Genomic DNA, 17574 nt, shown 5'->3' on the forward strand with positions numbered 1-17574 from the left:
TCATGCAGGCGTAGTATGATATTTTTTTTTATAACATACTGGTATCGGATCGGTACTCGGTATCGGCCGATACCCACAGCACAAGTATCGGAATCGGTATCGGGAGGGAAAAAATGGTATCGGAACATCTTTATTGGAAAGGCTCTTGGTGATCCTCAGTTACAATTTAAAATAGGATGACAGCAAAGGTTAGTAAAGCTAATGGAAGTTGAAATGGAGACGTGGAGACCAGACCACCATTAGTTGTCAGGGTGAGTTGTAAGAGAGCTGAAGTGTGTGCTTGTAGTGGGGGAGGGTGAGTTACCAGAACCGCAGTGAAACCAGCAGCAAAGATGATATAATGGTCCACTGTGAGTGACACAAAGGGTCTCCTCTGCCAGGGCTCTCTGTACCGCGGATTGGTAAGTGGACCATGTCCTCCTTCCGTCATTACACTTGCCTGCCAAAGTCTTGCCCCTGTGGTATTTAAAACATGCTGACATGTTGATCCTCATTTCACTCACAGTGACATTTGCAAGGATGTGGTCTGCACTGCCTGGGTTCCTCAGTCAATGAGGGTGAACATTTATTTTAATCAGAGTAATTAGATGTTATTCTCACACAGCCTGCCATAACATCCTGTCTCCTCCCGTGTGCAGAACTCAGAGCTGGCAGAGCTGCAGCGCGGTCAGCTGCGTGATGACATCAGAGAGTACAAGGTGCGGGAGGCTCGTCTGCTGCAGGACTACAGCGAGCTGGAGGAGGAGAACATCTCTCTTCAGAAACAAGTGTCTGTGCTGAGACAGAACCAGGTGAGATGAAGAAGAGGGAACTTGATACTCACTTTGTTACACATCTCCAACTGTGTGGAAAACATACACACTACAACTACAGTAGACACAAATTAGTACAATTAATGACATTCTTATTTATATTTTTGAACATCTGCTAAGGTGGAATTTGAAGGTCTAAAGCATGAGATCCGCCGTCTGGAGGAAGACTCCCAGTGCCTACACAGCCAGCTGGAGGAAGCCATGCGTCTTAGAGAAATCGCTGAGCGACAGCTTACGGAGGCCTTGGAAACAATTAAAACAGAGCGTGAGCAAAAGGCCACCCTGCGCAAGGAGCTCTCCCACTATATGACCATTGGCGGCTCTGTGTACAACAGCTCTTTCAACATCTCCTTCGACAACCTAAAGCTCACAGAGGATCCCTCTACCGTCAATGAGCCGGACAATGATGATCTAATCCGAGGTTTCGAAAACGGCCTGGTCAAGGCGGGCGGAGGCGAGGAAGACAACAGAGCTGCTGGGAACAAGAGAGGAGAAGCTTTCAAGCCGGCTCCTAGCCTGGTGGACGACCTGCTGAGTGAGCTCAACATCTCTGAGATCCAGAAACTTAAACAGCAGCTAGTGCAGGTATGAAGTCCAATAGATGCTCTTTGACCATCCGGCATCATTATTTGCTGTACTGCAGTTTTCAGTTAAAATGTTCAGTATATCATACATACATATCTGTAATAGAACAACACCTCCATTTATGACTCATTATAAGACATTTGTACAAAAGACTTTTCTATGCAATGCCTCAGATATTCTTATTCATTTTTCCATTAGTGGCGATCACTCTTTTTAATTCTCTGTTCCCAGTGATTCAGTAGATTATTTCTGCCACTAAAATTCACAAAGCTAATTAAAAGCACAGTTCACACTGTTGAATCTAAAGGTTGGGAAAGTAGCACTTACTGACTGACCCCGCACTTTATTTGAAAAATGGCCACAATGATAGTTTGATTTAGGGTGATTTCTAGTTATTTAATTGATTTGGTCAAAACAGCAAAAACATATGATTTCTTGGTTCAAAATGCTTAACAAGATATATATATACAGTAGTAGGGGCGCCTGGTAGCTCACGTGGGCGACCTGGGTTTGATTCCAGCCCGAGTCCTTTGTTGTATGTCATCGCCTCTATCTCTCCCCTGCCCTTTCTGTCTCTCCAGCTGTCACTATCTAATAAATCATAGAATGCTGAAATATCATTTAATTTAAAAAAATTTTAAAAGATATATACAGTAGACACAGTGAGAGCTTTAACTGTCCACAGAAAAATCTACATTGCTCACAGTGTAAATACATGGTTATTAATCATCAATGGCCATATTTGCTTATCTATTTTTATATTACATTACGAAGTTGAACTGACAATACCTTTGCTTGTATGTTAGGTGGAGCGGGAGAAAGCTGCCCTGATCAACTCTCTCCAGGAGAGCCAGAAGCACCTGGAACAGGCCTATGGCACTGTCTCTGAGCAAAAGGAAACTGTCAACAGGCTGACTGAGAACCTCAGTGCAATGAGGAAACTTCAGGCCAGTAAGGAGCGCCAGTCTGCCCTCGACAGCGAAAAAGACAGGGACAGCCATGACGACGGAGACTATTACGAGCTGGACATCAACGGACCTGAGATTCTGCAGTGTAAATACACCGTGGCGGTGTCTGAAGCTGGGGAGTTGAGGCAGGAGCTGAAGAGTCTGAGGGCAAAGTACGATGAGTGTCGAACCCAGTACGAAGATGAGCGAGCGCGGCTGGACAGCGACGTCCAGGACTTGAGGTCAAGGTTGGCGTCCCTGGAGAAGATTAGCCAAGCAGATAAAGCGGAGGTGACTCGTCTGGAGAAGGAGCTCCGTCTGGTCAGTGAGGCAGCAGGAGAATCGCTTGGCAGCCTTAATGTGGCCCAGGATGAGCTCATAACTTTCAGTGAAGAGCTGGCCAATCTCTACAACCACGTGTGTATGTGCAACAATGAGACCCCTAACCGCGTCATGCTCGACTACTACAAGCAAGGCAAGGCCATCATAAAAAGAGGGCAAGAAGGGAAGGAGCAGCAGTCTAATGTACTTCTCACTAATGGGCTGATCACTGAGACTGAACTTAAAAAGTCAGACTCCAGCAGCACCACAGTTGCTCCAGAGCACCGGCCAGAACCCATGAACATCTATAACCTCGTAGCCATCATCAGAGACCAGATCCGCCATCTGCAGCAGGCAGTGGACCGCACCACAGACCTGTCACGTCAGAGACTTGCCAATCTGGAGCTGAGCACAGTAGCAGACAAGGACAAGGAGGCTTGCATGAATGAGATCCTCAAACTGAAGTCCCTGCTTAGCACCAAAAGGGAACAGATCGCCACTCTCAGAGCTGTGCTCAAGGCCAACAAACAGGTCAGAAGACCCGCTCTGAGCGTGTCTACATGTGTGTGCATACATGTGTGTGTGTGTGTGTGTGTGTGTGTATGCATGCCTGCTGTGTATGTTTTCTCAGAGGAAGGATGTTCATTGTTTCTCAAACTGTGCAAATACAACAGAAAAGTATAATTGGCTTCAGCTTAAAATAACCACTGAATTTAAACTTGAAAGTGTAAGAAACAAATAATTATGTACAATCTTATTCCCTTTTAGACAGCGGAGGTTGCTCTTGCCAATCTGAAGAGTAAGTATGACAGTGAGAAGGGCATGGTGACTGAGACAATGATGAAGCTCCGCAATGAACTCAAGGCCCTGAAAGAGGATGCTGCTACGTTCTCCTCTCTTCGAGCCATGTTTGCTACAAGGTATGATTATAGGGAATCACTGGTTTACATTTCACTCCTCCAAACATTAAATGGACTATCATGTGGCATCCTGGTGGTCCAAGGCTCACATGATAATTGTACTGTATCTATTACATTAAACATATGTGTGTGTATATATATATATCACAAAAAGGTATATGTATTTATATCCAGCATCTTTACCTAGTAGTGAAAAAAGAATTATTCTGCACACACAACTTTTGTGCAAGTGTCCGTATATGTTTGTGAGAAAGACACAAAGCATTGTGGGAACTGTCTGATGTAATACTTCAGCGAGTCAGCTAGCAGAGATCTCATCCTCCCATCTGGAAAATGCTGTCTGGGGAATGGAGAAAACATGTGACAGCAGCAGTGACTCAAGGCAAATTGCTCCACCTGCTGGAAATAATGTTGATCTCTTGTTTCTTGCTTTCCTTTCCCCCTCTATTGCTCTTCTCTACCTCCCCTCCTCTCTTTCTCTCAGGTGTGATGAGTATGTGACCCAGCTGGATGACATGCAGAGGCAGCTGGCTGCTGCTGAGGATGAAAAGAAGACCCTGAATTCTCTGTTACGTATGGCCATTCAGCAGAAACTGGCCTTAACACAGCGCCTGGAGGACTTGGAGTTTGACCATGAGCAGGCACGTCGCAAAAGTGCCTCAGCGCTGGAAGGCAAGGGCAAAACGAAGGGCAAGGGAGCCTCTTCCAGCCATCATGTAAGTCAGAGGATGTACTGCAAAACCAACCCTGAGCCACAAAGCACCAGCGGAGGCCCTGGGTTCCTCTGCAGGTTGTTATGTGGCCTTTTTAAACTTCTATTTCTGCGAGATTTGCATTCATTCATGTTTTCTAACACTACGCTGTTCGGTATTATAGCTATATATACACAGTATGTGACATTACTGCCATTATTACTACTTAATACTTCTTTACTGTTAACAGTACACGGTACTCACAATGTTGAATGACTGGTGGAGCAGTCCTTTTGTTTGTGCTGTGAATTTCCTTGTATAAAAACAATTGTTATTTTCATGGTAAATTAATATGCACAATCCGTTCAGTTGGCACAAAGAAGGCACGAGTCTCCCAAGCCTCAAGTCTTATTTTCTCTGTGATATTTATATCATTATTTGGCCTGTGAACAACATGAAACTGTAAACGTATATGCTAATTTTAATTCAACTGACATCTGCTTCCATTACAAACCATAAAAGATTATTTTTCTCTCACTGGTCCGAAACAGCTTGTGAGATAGCGATAAACAAATAAACAAATGTGAATTTCCTGTAGGTTCAGTACCAAAGACAAACCAAGAAACAAAAACTGTCTGTTAATATGTTCAGTTTTTACTTGTTACCTGTTTTTCTGTCACAAATAAGACACTATATTATTCTATATTTTCTGTATCAAATAAATGAAAGTTTTTACCTCACTCTTGTATGCCGACGTAAACCAGCTTAAAATTCATAAACTGTTTGAAGGAAAACTGAGATGACTATAACACTCCCTGTACTCTGCTTCCTGCAAGCATCTAACTTTCCTAACTGCTAACTTCATTAATGAACTCCATCTCACTAATGAAGTGGAAATTGAAATGTCACCAATCAATCAATAATCAATTTAATGTGATTCTCTTCTGTCTTATCTTTCCATTTGCAGTAACTCTATCATGCCAAGTGTCCTTAAGGAGGTCCGTCAGAGTGTCTGTGACAGTTGCCAATCACCTGAGCTCGTGGTTCCTTCGCTATCTAATCACGGTCCAAATCATGTTATTGATAACAACAAGAACCTACAACAGTATTCGCCAAGGGCCTTGTTTTAGAGTGCCAAATCCAGTATGCAAAATCCTGTCGAACCTTTTGACTGCAGAAAGAATGACTCATTGCATCAGCTGCCCAGTGCAGTCCTTCAGTCTTCCAACAATATACACCACTATTGTTACTGAACCAGAGGAAGAATCAAGATGGCTGTTTTGCTGATTTCTCGTCGCCTGTGTTACCCTGACTGAGCACTTTTTGTTTTTACTTATTTGCTCTTAGGTGATTCCTTTTTTCTTTCTAAAATCATACTAATTGTTTCAAGTATTATACGTTGTTTTTACCGAATGTGCATGTTTGTCTGCCAATGTCTTGATGACATTTTAAAGTGATTCAACATGTTGTTATCCATATTTATTTCATAGCAACAAAACCAGAGATTATGTGGGAATTATTTTAAAACCAGAACTTTTAACTCTCTGGTTGAAATCATACAAGAGACAAAGGTTTTCTGCCTTAGTTGTTTTTCCATTTGGCCTTAGATTTAGTGGTGCCTTTCTGACAGCTCAGAGGAACAAGCTGTCAAAGTTATCAAGAGTTTTGATAACAATTTACACTATATGATCCTAGAAATATGGAGCTTCAAATTCAGGATCTTAACTAGATTTTGAATAATTGGGCTCGTCCTCTGTTGACATGGCAAAGCTGTTACAAATTCAAGTATGCTTGTTATGACTAAAGAAGAGTATTGATGAAAAGGTTATTTAAATATTTCTAAGTTAAGGTCAGATGTTAATAGTATTCATAAACTTTATTCATGAAGGAGAGTTTTAAATGTAATTGTTTTAATACAACTTTTTTTTTTAAACCTGTTTAGTCCTAAAGTGTCGTCTGCAAACAAGCTTGCAGTGACATTACTCTGTTTATAAGTGCAATTTACCAACATGACAAGAAAAAAAACTAAATGTTTATGCTATGTAATATTTTACACATTGTTGCTCACATACTTGGTCCTAATTGATTTTATATGTTTTACTATAACTGCAATTGTATTTATTTGACACTGTTCAGACTGCAGGATGTCATCATCCTTTTTGTTTCATAAGGGAGGTTGAGTGAAGGTGGCTGGTCAAAATATCGATTAGAATATTGACACGACTGAACTTATGGTAATACACTAGCAAGATTCATTTCTGTGGGCTACTATCTCTGCTGACAGCTGTGGCTGGTGAAGAAATAAATCTAACTTTCACAATACTGAGTTCTTTGTTCTTTTTCAATCGTATTCGATAAATTACGAGTTGCCATTCCAAAGTATTTGTTTTTAACTGTTGAGAACTTTAAAAGATAGATAACATTTTCATTTATGGACTTGTGTAACTTGTTCTGTGGGGCGGGTGTTGGTGTTGCTTGTATTATTTTTTTCTGTAACATCCTTCAGCAGCTAAATACAAAGTTGATTGTGCATGCATTTATGGACTTGTGTAACTTGTTCTGTGGGGCGGGTGTTGGTGTTACTTGTATTATTTTTTTCTGTAACCTTCAGCAGCTAAATACAAGGTTCATTGTGCATGCAAACATTCCAAATTCTATATTAATTTATATATTATATTGCTTATTAATTTATATAAATAAGCAATACAATCAATTTAGACCTCATACCTAACAATAATTGTAACAATATACACAATAAGTAGAATAAATTTGTTGAAGGGACTTTAAAAAACCTGTTATTTTACAGTAATGCACACTGAATGCACATACAGGTTGTTGTTTAGTCTTAAAGGATACATGGATAGATCATATTCTGATAAACAGACATGGTTTTATTAGGTAGGATAAAAAAAAAAGTACCCATATAATTTCTGAGAATTACAATCCAACATTTACTGTTACATTAGAATGTATTTAGCCCTACTTATAAACAGATTCAGATTAATTAATCAGGGTCAGTAGCTGTTATTCCCTAGTTTAGCATTTGCCACATTTGTTTCCATTTCCGGTGTAAAGGAAAGTTTTTGTTTTTCCCTTTTTGGAAGCAGACGTTGACGTAAGTCACTCCCTACCGGCGCGTTGACGTAAGAGGGCGTGTCCAAACGAAGGACAGAAGGGGACTCCACAATGGGAGGTTCGTGTGTTTCTTTCACTACAAATAACTCTTATTTTAACATGATAGTTTACTTCTGCCTCGCTTATTGAATGCCTCCACGTTAGAGCCAACTCACGAACATTCCCGCAGCACTAACACTTCCGACGTGAACAGTAGCCTCGCTTTGTCAATGACAATGTAACGTCTCAAGTCCTGTTGAGCTTTCTCAAAAGTTTGTTCACCCGTCTGACACTAGAAAGAGACAGTACTTTTCAATTCGCCCTAAACATAGTATAGTAAATATAAGTTATATACCATGTGGGGTTTTTTCTCGAAACATACCCCCGTGCTCCCCCTCCTCAGTTAGGAGGACAGACTGCACATAATGTCAAATGTCCACTCTGTAGCCTGCAATGATGTTGCTACTGTACACTGACGTTTCCAATGCAAAGGCGAGCCTGTTATCAGACAGTGTGTGCAAGAGTATCGTTTATACTTAAAACCTCTCTGTTTCTATGGACAGACGGCTTTCGTGATCAGCTGATAGAGGACAGCGCCTTCCTCAAAGCTGACCGGAGACTGGACACGGAGCTGGTGGACAAACTTATCCTGCAGCTCAACAGGATCTACCCGCAGATCCTCACAGACAAGGAGGCCACCAAAGTAAGTCCTTTATACAGAGTACTCCACTGTCTGGGTCTCACGCATGCAGTGGTGGGAGAAATCATGTCAAATTAATATGAACAATATATCTAAAACTATTTTACATACATGTCCTTATGAATGAAAAGGATTGTTGCAGAATGTCATGTTATCATATAATACTTGAATATGATTACTGGTGCTGTGGGTGTGTATGTGTTGTAGATTAATCTATAATGCGTCACATTTTATAAACTCATTACATGTCTTAAAAAGTCTTCATCTGAAGGGCAATTAAACACTAAAGCTCTGAGATAAATGTAATTGAGTAAGTAATACATTATTTCTGCCTCAATTGGAATAAAAGATTGAAGTAGAATAAAAGCAAAATACTCAAGGAAAGTACAAATAGTTGTACTTTTATTCCATTGCTTGAGTCAATCTACTTTTAGTTATATCAATGTATCTAAAAAGATTTCCTCTATAGGCTTCATACATTTAGCTCAATGGGTCTTCTGGCCCTGAACAGTGGCTGTGGTTAAAACACTGTAATATGAATGAATTAAAATCATTTCTAAAATAATTCCAGTGGAGATCCATTTTTGCCCGGACAAGCTGTGTCAGCAAGCGCCTCGGGAAAGAACATTTCCATTTGGGGATCACAAATATCTAATTTTAACTTCTTTAATTGTTATTCAGTTCCGAAACTTGGACGTGCCCACAAGTGTCCGAGTGGGTGAGCTCCTGACACACCTGCAGGCGAAAGGAGAGGAAGCGTGCCGGGAGTTTTACAGAGCTCTTCATTTGCATGTAGAGGAGGTATATTACAGCTTGCCCACACGGCTCCGCCTCAGAGGTTAGTCCCCAAATACCGCTTCTGTATATGATCTGTAATCCCAGTTACAGATAGTTATTCATTAATTGGGTATTACAGTTTGGATTATACATATTTGTGTATTCTAGTATATTCTACATTTTCTTGCACACGCTAAAATTCATCTGTCCTGTATCCAGATTACTTAGGTCCACTCGCACGTATCTACCATCAGAAATATGTTCTGAACGACAGAGGTAAGATATTAATGTGAAATCTATGTCAGTGTTCATGTAAAAACTGCTACTCTTAAATGTTAGGCAACAAAATCATAAAGTAATTGGTAGATGATTTAGTGATGACCTTTATAAATTACTAAATTTGGAATAGCTTAATAGTTTTTGGGCCAATGTGTGTATGTAAAAAATGGAGTGAAACAAAGAATTCTCATTGGGCATTAATAAAGTCAATCTTCTTCTTATAGTCAGTGTGAATTAAACATTTTCCAGGTGAGAAGTGTTTCAGGAAGTTATTTAACACTGACAATCACACAAGATAATTACGTTTGTGTTGATATCTGTTTACCTCTTTCCAGGTCCCCTTTTCTTTCTGGGCTGTTTCAGCGTCGCAGTGGGAATGGCTTTATTCTATTACTACAGTGGTAAGTAGCTTTCCAGTTTTTCACCTGACATTGTGATAATTCTAGATTGTCAGTATTATTAGCTAGCTAACCTGTTTATGTATGTATATACTTGACTGCATGCATGCTTGTCTTGTGTTCTTCAGAGTCTAAAGGAACAGGAGGTAGCCGGGCCCTTGGGATGGCTGCTCTGGGTTTGAAAAGAAAGGCTCAGGAGGTTCTCATATGGTACACTGAAGAAAGCCTCATGAAGTAAAGGGTCACTCCTTCACACCACGTGCTCTAGCAGTACTCATTCTCATGAATGCTATTTGTACCAAAGCACAACACGATATATCTTTTCAAGAGTTGAATACTAATTTTGTACACAGTTGTATATAATATTTTGCCTGTGATCTAAATGAGAAAGATAGGGGGAAATTCAGAGCTGCATTTGGCACTTTGCTCTCATATGTTGAGACCTATTTAAGTGGGTTAAAGGGATTGATTACACTCGAGGGATGATCACAGTAAAATCAAAAACAAGATGATTAAACAATTTGTTTTGCTATTGTCTTCAAATTATGCAGCATAAAGCACCTTTTACAGACAAAAAAGGAAAATATTGACTGCATTAGTGAAAAATTAGGCATTTTAAATGAATTAAATTAATGATTTAAATTACACTTGGAGGTACATCCTTAACTACATAGGATAAGCCTACATTTTCCATCATTTAAAAAAGCCTCCAATTCATCAGTGCATTTTGCAGCCATAGTAAAAAAAAACATAATCCATTAATGCACAGAGCAGCCTGCATTTTTATTTGTTTACTTACAACATTCAAGCCAGATTTGTTATATTTACTCTTCTCTTTGCAGTGTGCTGAGCTGTAAACATTTATTTGGATAATGAATAATTAAGATTCCTTCCCTGATGTGAAGCATGTTAAGACACCGGTATACTTTAATGTGCTCCTCAGAGTCTTTGCCGTCCGTGTGGCCAAGCTGTAAGTAGAGCACAACCGCCCTCGAGTGGTCAACAGTGAACTAACTTACATCACCAAACACAGGCTGGCTTGTGTTGGTTTAATAAGAACCTCCCGAAGTTCTGTTGCTCACATTTAGACAAAAAAGAGATAAATAATTAATTTAGCCAGAAATAATGTGGCTCTTTTGTGTTCTTATGTTATTTTAAACGAGTTAATAGCGACTCTTGCAATCACGTGATTGTTCCTACCAATGACATTTCGCTCTTCCAGCGCAGTGCATCATGGGTACAGTTAAAACCGAGCCAAAATATACAAACGCGTAATAAAGAAACGTAATAATAAAGCGTAAACACCGATAATGCCGATTATTTGAAAGCTACAAGAGTTGTGTTTCATAAATGTAATACTTCTAAGCCCGTAAATGGCACCGTAAGTGAAACGAAGCGGCCCACTCGCTGGGTATATAAGCTGATGGCTTCCTGTTTGTAGTTGTGTTGTATGAAAGGAGAGAAGGTTAGCACTCCCCTTGACAAGGATGGAATTGGCCCCAGTGGCCTTCAACACATATACGGTTAAGGCATTGCCACTTACTTCGTGGCATCTCTAACCAAATTTTTTTCTTGTGTTTTATACTATCAACGACGCCTTACTGTTACTTTATATATATCTCTCTCTTAACTTTATTTACTTGTCTCCCGTTTTCACCGTGTACTTCAAGACCGGAAGTATGCCCAAATACTTTCCCATGTAATTGTTTCCGCTGGGTCGGGCAGGACGGAGAACTTTATTTTTCCTAAGTCCCCTTAGCATGTGATTTGGTCTGCAGTCTGTCTTACAGAAATATTAGAGTTAAAGTAAAATATATGTAAATGTTTATGAATTCTACCCCCTTGTTTGGATATTTGTTGTTCTTTCTGTGCCTTTTTGCCGGCTCTGTGTGGATTTCTGATGAACCTATTTTAAGTACAAAGTCTGGCAGTAAGTGAATTTACCACAACATGACAGGTACAATTTTATAATATTTCTCAGGCTGTTTTGTAAACAACTTCATTAAAAATGTTTAACAGAGAACATTAACAGTAACTATCATTATGGTGCTTTGTTAAACTGTGTTTTCACGTGTTATGGTGGTTAAACTCAAGGATTTCAGATGCCAACACCAACACCTGAAAACAGTTATTCAACTTGCATGTAGGCCTATTTGTTGTTATTCCTTGTTCTCAACTATTGTGTAACGTCTTTCTAAAAGGAAACATTGACATTTCTGATGATTTGATGTCCTTGAGGTCCAGTGCCTGACAGCCTGTCACATTCTGTGTGTACTGTGCTGCGTAAAAGCTGCCTTAAATGTAGAAGTGCCAGAATTTGTAAGATTGAGACTAAAGAGAATAAACAGGACAATAAACACATCTTATCACCTTTTTTTGTTTCATTTATCATTTTATTTAAAATACAGTGTGTAATTCAAGATCATATAGTAAAAGCTGTGAAAATAGTTGGTCCATTTAAAAAAAAAAAGCATAAAAAATAACCACATACTACTCCACAAACACTTATAGACATGAACTAATATATACATCTGTTTACACATCACACTAGACTTTGTATAGCACTTAAAGAAACAAAGCATGTAAGGTCCACTTCATTGCTTGGTTGAGGTTTATAACACTGTAAACAGAACCTTTGCTCCCATAATAAAGCTGCTGTATCATGTAAAGCCACAGGAGCAACAGGAGGCCAAGATGGCTCCTGATTCTGACTATTAAGAATGTCATTTGGATTACGCTGTGGTGATAAGGTTATCAGGTTATTAGGTGTTCTTTTGTTCTAAAGATATTAGCATACATTGAGCTTAGACTGACAGATACTAAAATAACAGTAGAATGTCTTTTTCTTTAGGAAACATTCACAATGTTTGTGACTGACATCACAGTACGTTGCTCCTGATATGTTTGTTATGTTAGAAAAGGCAACCATTTAGTTGCATCAGTAACCTGAATATTGTAAGTAAACAGGGGAATTTACACATGAAAGAAAGATTGTCCAAACGTTGTCCATAGCCATGGTTAGAGATATAGTGAACCCCTCTAACACACACTCTCACACACATACTCACACACAATGTAATCTGATCCTCAGGGTATCAAGTGGCATGCGTGGGAGGTTGTATTACAGAATGGCAAACGTGTGCCATTTAGTTTGGTGAATAAATAAAAGTCCTGTCCACTTGCACCAGTAACGCAGAGGTCCATCTTTACTAAGTTGATCATCACTCAGGGAGAGTCATCATGTAAAATCAAGAACTTTGGTTTGGTCGCTGCACACCAAAGGCTGTGATGAAGACGTTGACCACGACTATGATAAAGACAAAGGCTGTGGCGATGTTTTCCAAGATGTTCAGCTTGTAGTGCATGCTTTCGTCATTCAGGTTCCACTTCACTGTCAAAAGAAAAATGAAACAACAAAAGGCATTACTGAGTTTTGCCTCGTCAGTAGGAGTTACCTCCTATCCCCACAAGGGAGCAGCACGGGGGTTCCTATCAGGTGAACATTGAAAGAAGTAAAAGCAGCTGACAGCACTGCTCATAGGTGAATATTAAGCTTCTCCCTCTATTAGGACATGTCTCGCTGGTCTGAGAGGGTCTAAGGCAGACAGGATGTCCATATTTTGTAGTTTGGCAAATCTCCTATGGCTCTTTAAAACTGGAAACAGCAGCAGAGGCGTTTCTTCCTGTTGTGGCTCTGTAAACGCAGCTCTCTATGACAATAGTTTTCTCTGTTAGGATAAGATAAGGATAGCCAGGGAGCACCCTAACGTATGGAAAGACAAGCTTACAATCCAATACATTAGTCATCAGCGTTTTATATAATAAATAAAAAGGTGTGCTCTCAGATTTATGTGTCCAAATAAGCGTGAATAGGAACTCAAGCTTGAGCAATGATAATGTGCCTGAATGATTTCATGGCCTGTGGTTGTAAACCTGTGAAAAAAACTGCATGAGAAATTCAGGTTTGTACATTTCTCAGGTTTGTAAATTTGTAGAAAAGACTTGAAAAAATGTATAAACAACACATTTAGCTAGTCTGAACAAAGTAAGCAGAGGACAGTAAATTAAACATACATAATATCACATATACTTATATTAATATACATGATGTAATATATATTATACTTATATCTACACACTTTTGCAGTAGAGGACAGCAACATTATGTTTTGTGCAGTAAGTGACCAAAACAATACATTATTATTATTATTATTATTATTATGACTTTAAATCTTCTCATTTGACTGCTAGCAATCCAACAGCAGAGTTTGACTAATATAAACTATGAGACTAACTCCAAACATACCTATGAAGATGAGCAGAACTCCCACCACGATCTGCAGGATGAGCGAGATGCTAATGAGAGTAATAAGGGGCACATAGAAGGTGAAGTCTGGTCCTTGCGCCAGCACGGCCTTCAGCTGCGAGGCATTAGCCATCAGCAGAGCCACATCCAGCATGCTCTCTGCCGCGCTCTTCTTATTGGCGTAATGGTTCATGTTCAGAGGCCCCTGTTGCCTCCTGAAGCGGCCTCGCAGCGGGACCTGAACACCAACACAAACATCAGTATGACATGTAAATGGCTGCTCGTGAATGTAGTGATAACATTAACATGGACAAAATGAAAGCACTGTACTGCTGCCAGCAGATTGGATTCCAAGTAAATATGTGACTGGCTGACGGGAAAGTACATTTGAACTCTTTCAGAATATACACGCTGTTGCTGCATTTTTGGGGGGATTTGTTTTTGCCAACACTAAAATCTCCCTCTTTGCTGTGAAAGATATTAATGGAAGTGAAAATGGTCAGTGGCTGAATTGAAACAGGAACACCCATGACTTAGCACGGCCACTGAATTGGTTTCAGTCCAAAGGTCAAAAATAATTTGTCAAGCCACATTCTGGTCACATCCTGGTAATGACCTGGTCAGCCATTGTTGGATTGGCCAACACCCAGAAGCAGTGGAAAAACTGAGTGAAGACCTGAGCAGTACAAGTCACAAATACATCATACACAGTACACGTAAAAGCACGCACGTTTAACATTAATCAGGCTCAGTGTTGTGAAATGACATGTGCCATTAACAACACTCAAATTGACCGACTAATCTGTCCAGGAACAGGTCGTGTCGAGGAATCAATGTCCTTCCTCTTTGCGGATCAGCTAAAAAAAAAGTGTCTGTCTTAGTTATGTGTGGTCAATGATTAATTTAAAACGTATAAAACATCACAGGAAACCAGGGTCGCTGTCGAGACCCCTGTTTTTCTTCGTATGAGTTTAGTTTAGTGCTCAGGGTTTCATCTGGGTGGAGCGGAGGGTCCAACAATGCCGCCCTTGTGCCCAGGTGGGCAACGTCATACGCTGAGGTTCAGCTCAGCATTTCTCTCTCTTCACCTCTGAAAACCTGCCAGGCCACAGAGGAAAATGGTGGTCCTGTGGTAGACCAGCAGGGGAGTGTGAGAGTCACTCACTGTCACCAGCTGCATCTTTCACTCTCCCTTCTTATACTGGGACTTCTTTTTCAGTTTTTTTGTAAGCGCCTTCAACCCACCCACGGCTTCCTTCACACCCCGACATTTCCAAGTAGTGGGGATCTCTCTCTGTATTTCCTTTTCTTCTCTCTTCTTCATCCGTGTGTGCTGAGGTTTCTGAGAGGAGGTTTTGTCTTGTCTTCTTTGTCTTCTTACCTTGGAAGTGTTGCTGGTTGTTGGCCTGGAAAGTCCACTGAGGCAGTTTTATGTGATTTTGAGTCCTATAAGTAATTTCCATTGATGTCTTCACTATTATTGTTTCTAGTTTGTCGGACAGAAAGCTTTGACATACATCCTTACTGTATGTATGATGTATTTTTGAGTTGACATACTCTACATCACTGTAATATTGATCTGTTTTGTCATTTATTGTAGACGGTTGCTACCAAGAACAAGCAATTAGTGATAATATGTATAAAATAAATAGTTTGATTAGTCACATTACCTAAAGCTATTCCACATTTGATCTGGAATTTACTATTATATTTTAATTTCATCTGTTTCAGATATTATTTTTTGGTTAATTGTTTAGTATATTAAAAGAACTAAATTGTTTCCTTTGTCCAACTACAGATTAAATTGTCGAAAGTGAATCCATCTAAAATTATATAAAATACAGAGAATTTAAAATGTTATAAAATCACTTCAATAATGAATCAACCATTAAAATAGTTGTAGATTAATTTTGTAACTTGACTAATCAGTTAATCGAGTAATAACAACTATAGTGCACAGAAACTACAAAAAGACCCTTTAAAAAACTGACAACGAAATGGTTAGTCCACTGGTTTGGATAATTACCTTTAATGAAGGACCCGTACCGTTATTTTAAACCTAATTATACTGCAGAACCCTAAACAGATCAAATTACACACACACACACACGTTTACTGTATATAAAGTGGTTGAGGTGGTAAATACTGATACTAATGTATCACAAACTAACACCTGTTAGGGATTGTAACTCATTAGCTTTAAACTGAACGCAGTTAATCCTCAATTACAGAAGGGCGAGCCCACTTCCCCTTTTTTGATAAAAACATCACAAACTGTAAAGCCACATAAAGAACCAGGTCTTAAACACAAGCTGTCCTTTGCATATATTTGCATCATTGAAAGTGACCCCAATACTTCCGTGTTTTAACGCGATCAAATCATAACCCGGTTCTGGACTCTGGTCTGAAGAGGACCCAATCTGGATTCCTTTACACAGACCATGATGGTACACTTCAGCTGCACACACGGCCATTGTGTGTAAACCAAACCCTTTGTACTGTAAATAACAGAACAGAAACAACACTACACCGGGACTTACTTCGTGAACTAGTGAAACATGTTTTTTCAAATCAGCCCCCCTGAAACGAGGAGCTAATCCGAAACTAGCCGGTCACATTATCTTAATGAAGTCAGAATCCTCCACAGTGTTCAGTGTCGACGGCTAACACCCAACAAGAGGTGTGTGAATGGATGAGAGACAGAGGGATGAAAACCCCGGCAACCGTCAGTTTAATGTGCTTTAACCGGCGAGTATCTCATGACCTTACTTTGAGTATGTCTGAGGGGGATTTACCGCCCCGTGGCCGAGCCGGACCACGATATAAGTGGTGGTTTAACATTACTGAACAAGAAGCTGTAAACGCTTCCCTCTGTACCGGGCACCGGGTGCTGCCTTCACGTACCTCAGCCTCGCCGTTTCGGTCAGCATCACCGTTCATTTCCAAGTTTTCCGTTGCCATCTTGTTCATAACCGCGTTATATCCACAAGTTCGTCGGTCATATGTAGTGTGAGCTTCAACACACACACACACACACAAAAGTTGGTGGTCCAGCCGGCGGAGGCAGGCACAGACTGTTTATAAAGGACTGCTGTGACGACAAGAGGGGGCAAAACCTCCAGACTACCGCCCCTCAACATGGGGGTGGCTGTCCTCACAGAGCGTGTGACCAGCAGGAGAAGTGAAAGCATCTGAGGCTGCTCTCCAGAGTCACAATAATGGGGTTATTTACCACATTTAAACTGAAAGTATGATGTAATGTATATGTGTTCATTTGGACTGCAGTCATAGCTACTCACTGACAGACGTGACTCTACTGCCACCGTGTGGATTAATGCTGGTATAACCACAATGTTATGTGTCTTAAGGAGATTCACCGTGTAAACATAATGAAAGCTACTAGAATGTGTTACAGAGCTCTATATAAGAGCCCATTAGGGCCCCACACTATTTCAGGGTTTTGTGCTTTGGTGGTGCCTATTACAAAAGATATTAATTAGCACATGGCAGTCTGAGACCTCCAGGACCCATGGGGGGTCTACGGCACTTGAGCAGGTCCCCACTTACTTGAGTAACACCAAAAGTAAGTCTACTGAGCAGAATGAAGTAAATTAATAGATAAATTGATCATAACCGGAGATATATATATATATAGTAGGCTATAGTGAATTATAGGATGGCTTCGTCTCTACACTAAAGTACTTCTTACTTCAACCACAAGAT

General features: G+C 40.1%; 3 protein-coding genes and 1 non-coding gene across 5 annotated transcripts in view; 3 read left to right on the plus strand and 1 right to left on the minus strand.

Annotated features, from left to right (window-relative positions):
* The window catches only part of bicd2 (bicaudal D homolog 2 (Drosophila)), a 10845-nt gene extending 4032 nt beyond the window's left edge, over positions 1–6813 (plus strand). For both annotated transcript variants that reach the window (XM_035661474.1, XM_035661475.1), the window contains exons 3-8: positions 639–791; positions 933–1397; positions 2204–3196; positions 3434–3585; positions 4070–4301; positions 5245–6813. In XM_035661474.1, coding sequence (XP_035517367.1) covers positions 639–791; positions 933–1397; positions 2204–3196; positions 3434–3585; positions 4070–4301; positions 5245–5247 — 1998 coding nt within the window. In that variant the 3' untranslated portion in view covers positions 5248–6813. The remainder of the gene's footprint in view (positions 1–638; positions 792–932; positions 1398–2203; positions 3197–3433; positions 3586–4069; positions 4302–5244) is intronic.
* Positions 6814–7413: 600 nt separating this feature from the next.
* Positions 7414–10294, plus strand: card19 (caspase recruitment domain family, member 19). Its single transcript, XM_035661965.1, has 6 exons — positions 7414–7470; positions 7955–8094; positions 8773–8929; positions 9088–9144; positions 9483–9548; positions 9674–10294. The coding sequence occupies exons 1-6, from the start codon at positions 7464–7466 to the stop codon at positions 9781–9783; spliced, it is 537 nt and encodes a 178-aa protein (XP_035517858.1). The 5' UTR covers positions 7414–7463; the 3' UTR covers positions 9784–10294.
* Positions 10295–10988: 694 nt separating this feature from the next.
* LOC118328959 lies at positions 10989–11116 on the plus strand. Its single transcript, XR_004796766.1, has one exon. It is a non-coding gene; the product is annotated as a U6atac minor spliceosomal RNA (small nuclear RNA).
* A 796-nt stretch (positions 11117–11912) lies between these two features.
* On the minus strand, positions 11913–16923 carry ninj1 (ninjurin 1). The gene is made up of 3 exons (XM_035661966.1): positions 16756–16923; positions 13852–14089; positions 11913–12936 (listed from the first exon to the last, which is right to left on the minus strand). The coding sequence occupies exons 1-3, from the start codon at positions 16819–16821 to the stop codon at positions 12794–12796; spliced, it is 447 nt and encodes a 148-aa protein (XP_035517859.1). The 5' UTR covers positions 16822–16923; the 3' UTR covers positions 11913–12793.
* Positions 16924–17574: the final 651 nt, after the last annotated feature.

The sequence above is a fragment of the Morone saxatilis genome, unplaced genomic scaffold (genome assembly GCF_004916995.1).
Source record: "Morone saxatilis isolate NCDOM2014 unplaced genomic scaffold, NCSU_SB_2.0 Contig18, whole genome shotgun sequence".
Taxonomy (NCBI): Eukaryota; Metazoa; Chordata; class Actinopteri; family Moronidae; genus Morone; species Morone saxatilis.

What these genes read in the sequence shown, in the direction of transcription:
- card19 (XM_035661965.1), top strand. An exon ending in CACACGGCTCCGCCTCAGAG is followed by an intron (nt 8,930 to 9,087) that starts GTTAGTCCCCAA and finishes TCCTGTATCCAG; the next exon opens with ATTACTTAGGTCCACTCGCA. An exon ending in TTTATTCTATTACTACAGTG is followed by an intron (nt 9,549 to 9,673) that starts GTAAGTAGCTTT and finishes TGTGTTCTTCAG; the next exon opens with AGTCTAAAGGAACAGGAGGT.
- ninj1 (XM_035661966.1), bottom strand. Translation starts at nt 16,821, where the DNA reads ATGAACAAGATGGCAACGGAAAACTTGGAAATGAACGGTGATGCTGAC. An exon ending in ACCGAAACGGCGAGGCTGAG is followed by an intron (nt 14,090 to 16,755) that starts GTACGTGAAGGC and finishes GTTGGTGTTCAG; the next exon opens with GTCCCGCTGCGAGGCCGCTT. An exon ending in AGTTCTGCTCATCTTCATAG is followed by an intron (nt 12,937 to 13,851) that starts GTATGTTTGGAG and finishes TTCTTTTGACAG; the next exon opens with TGAAGTGGAACCTGAATGAC.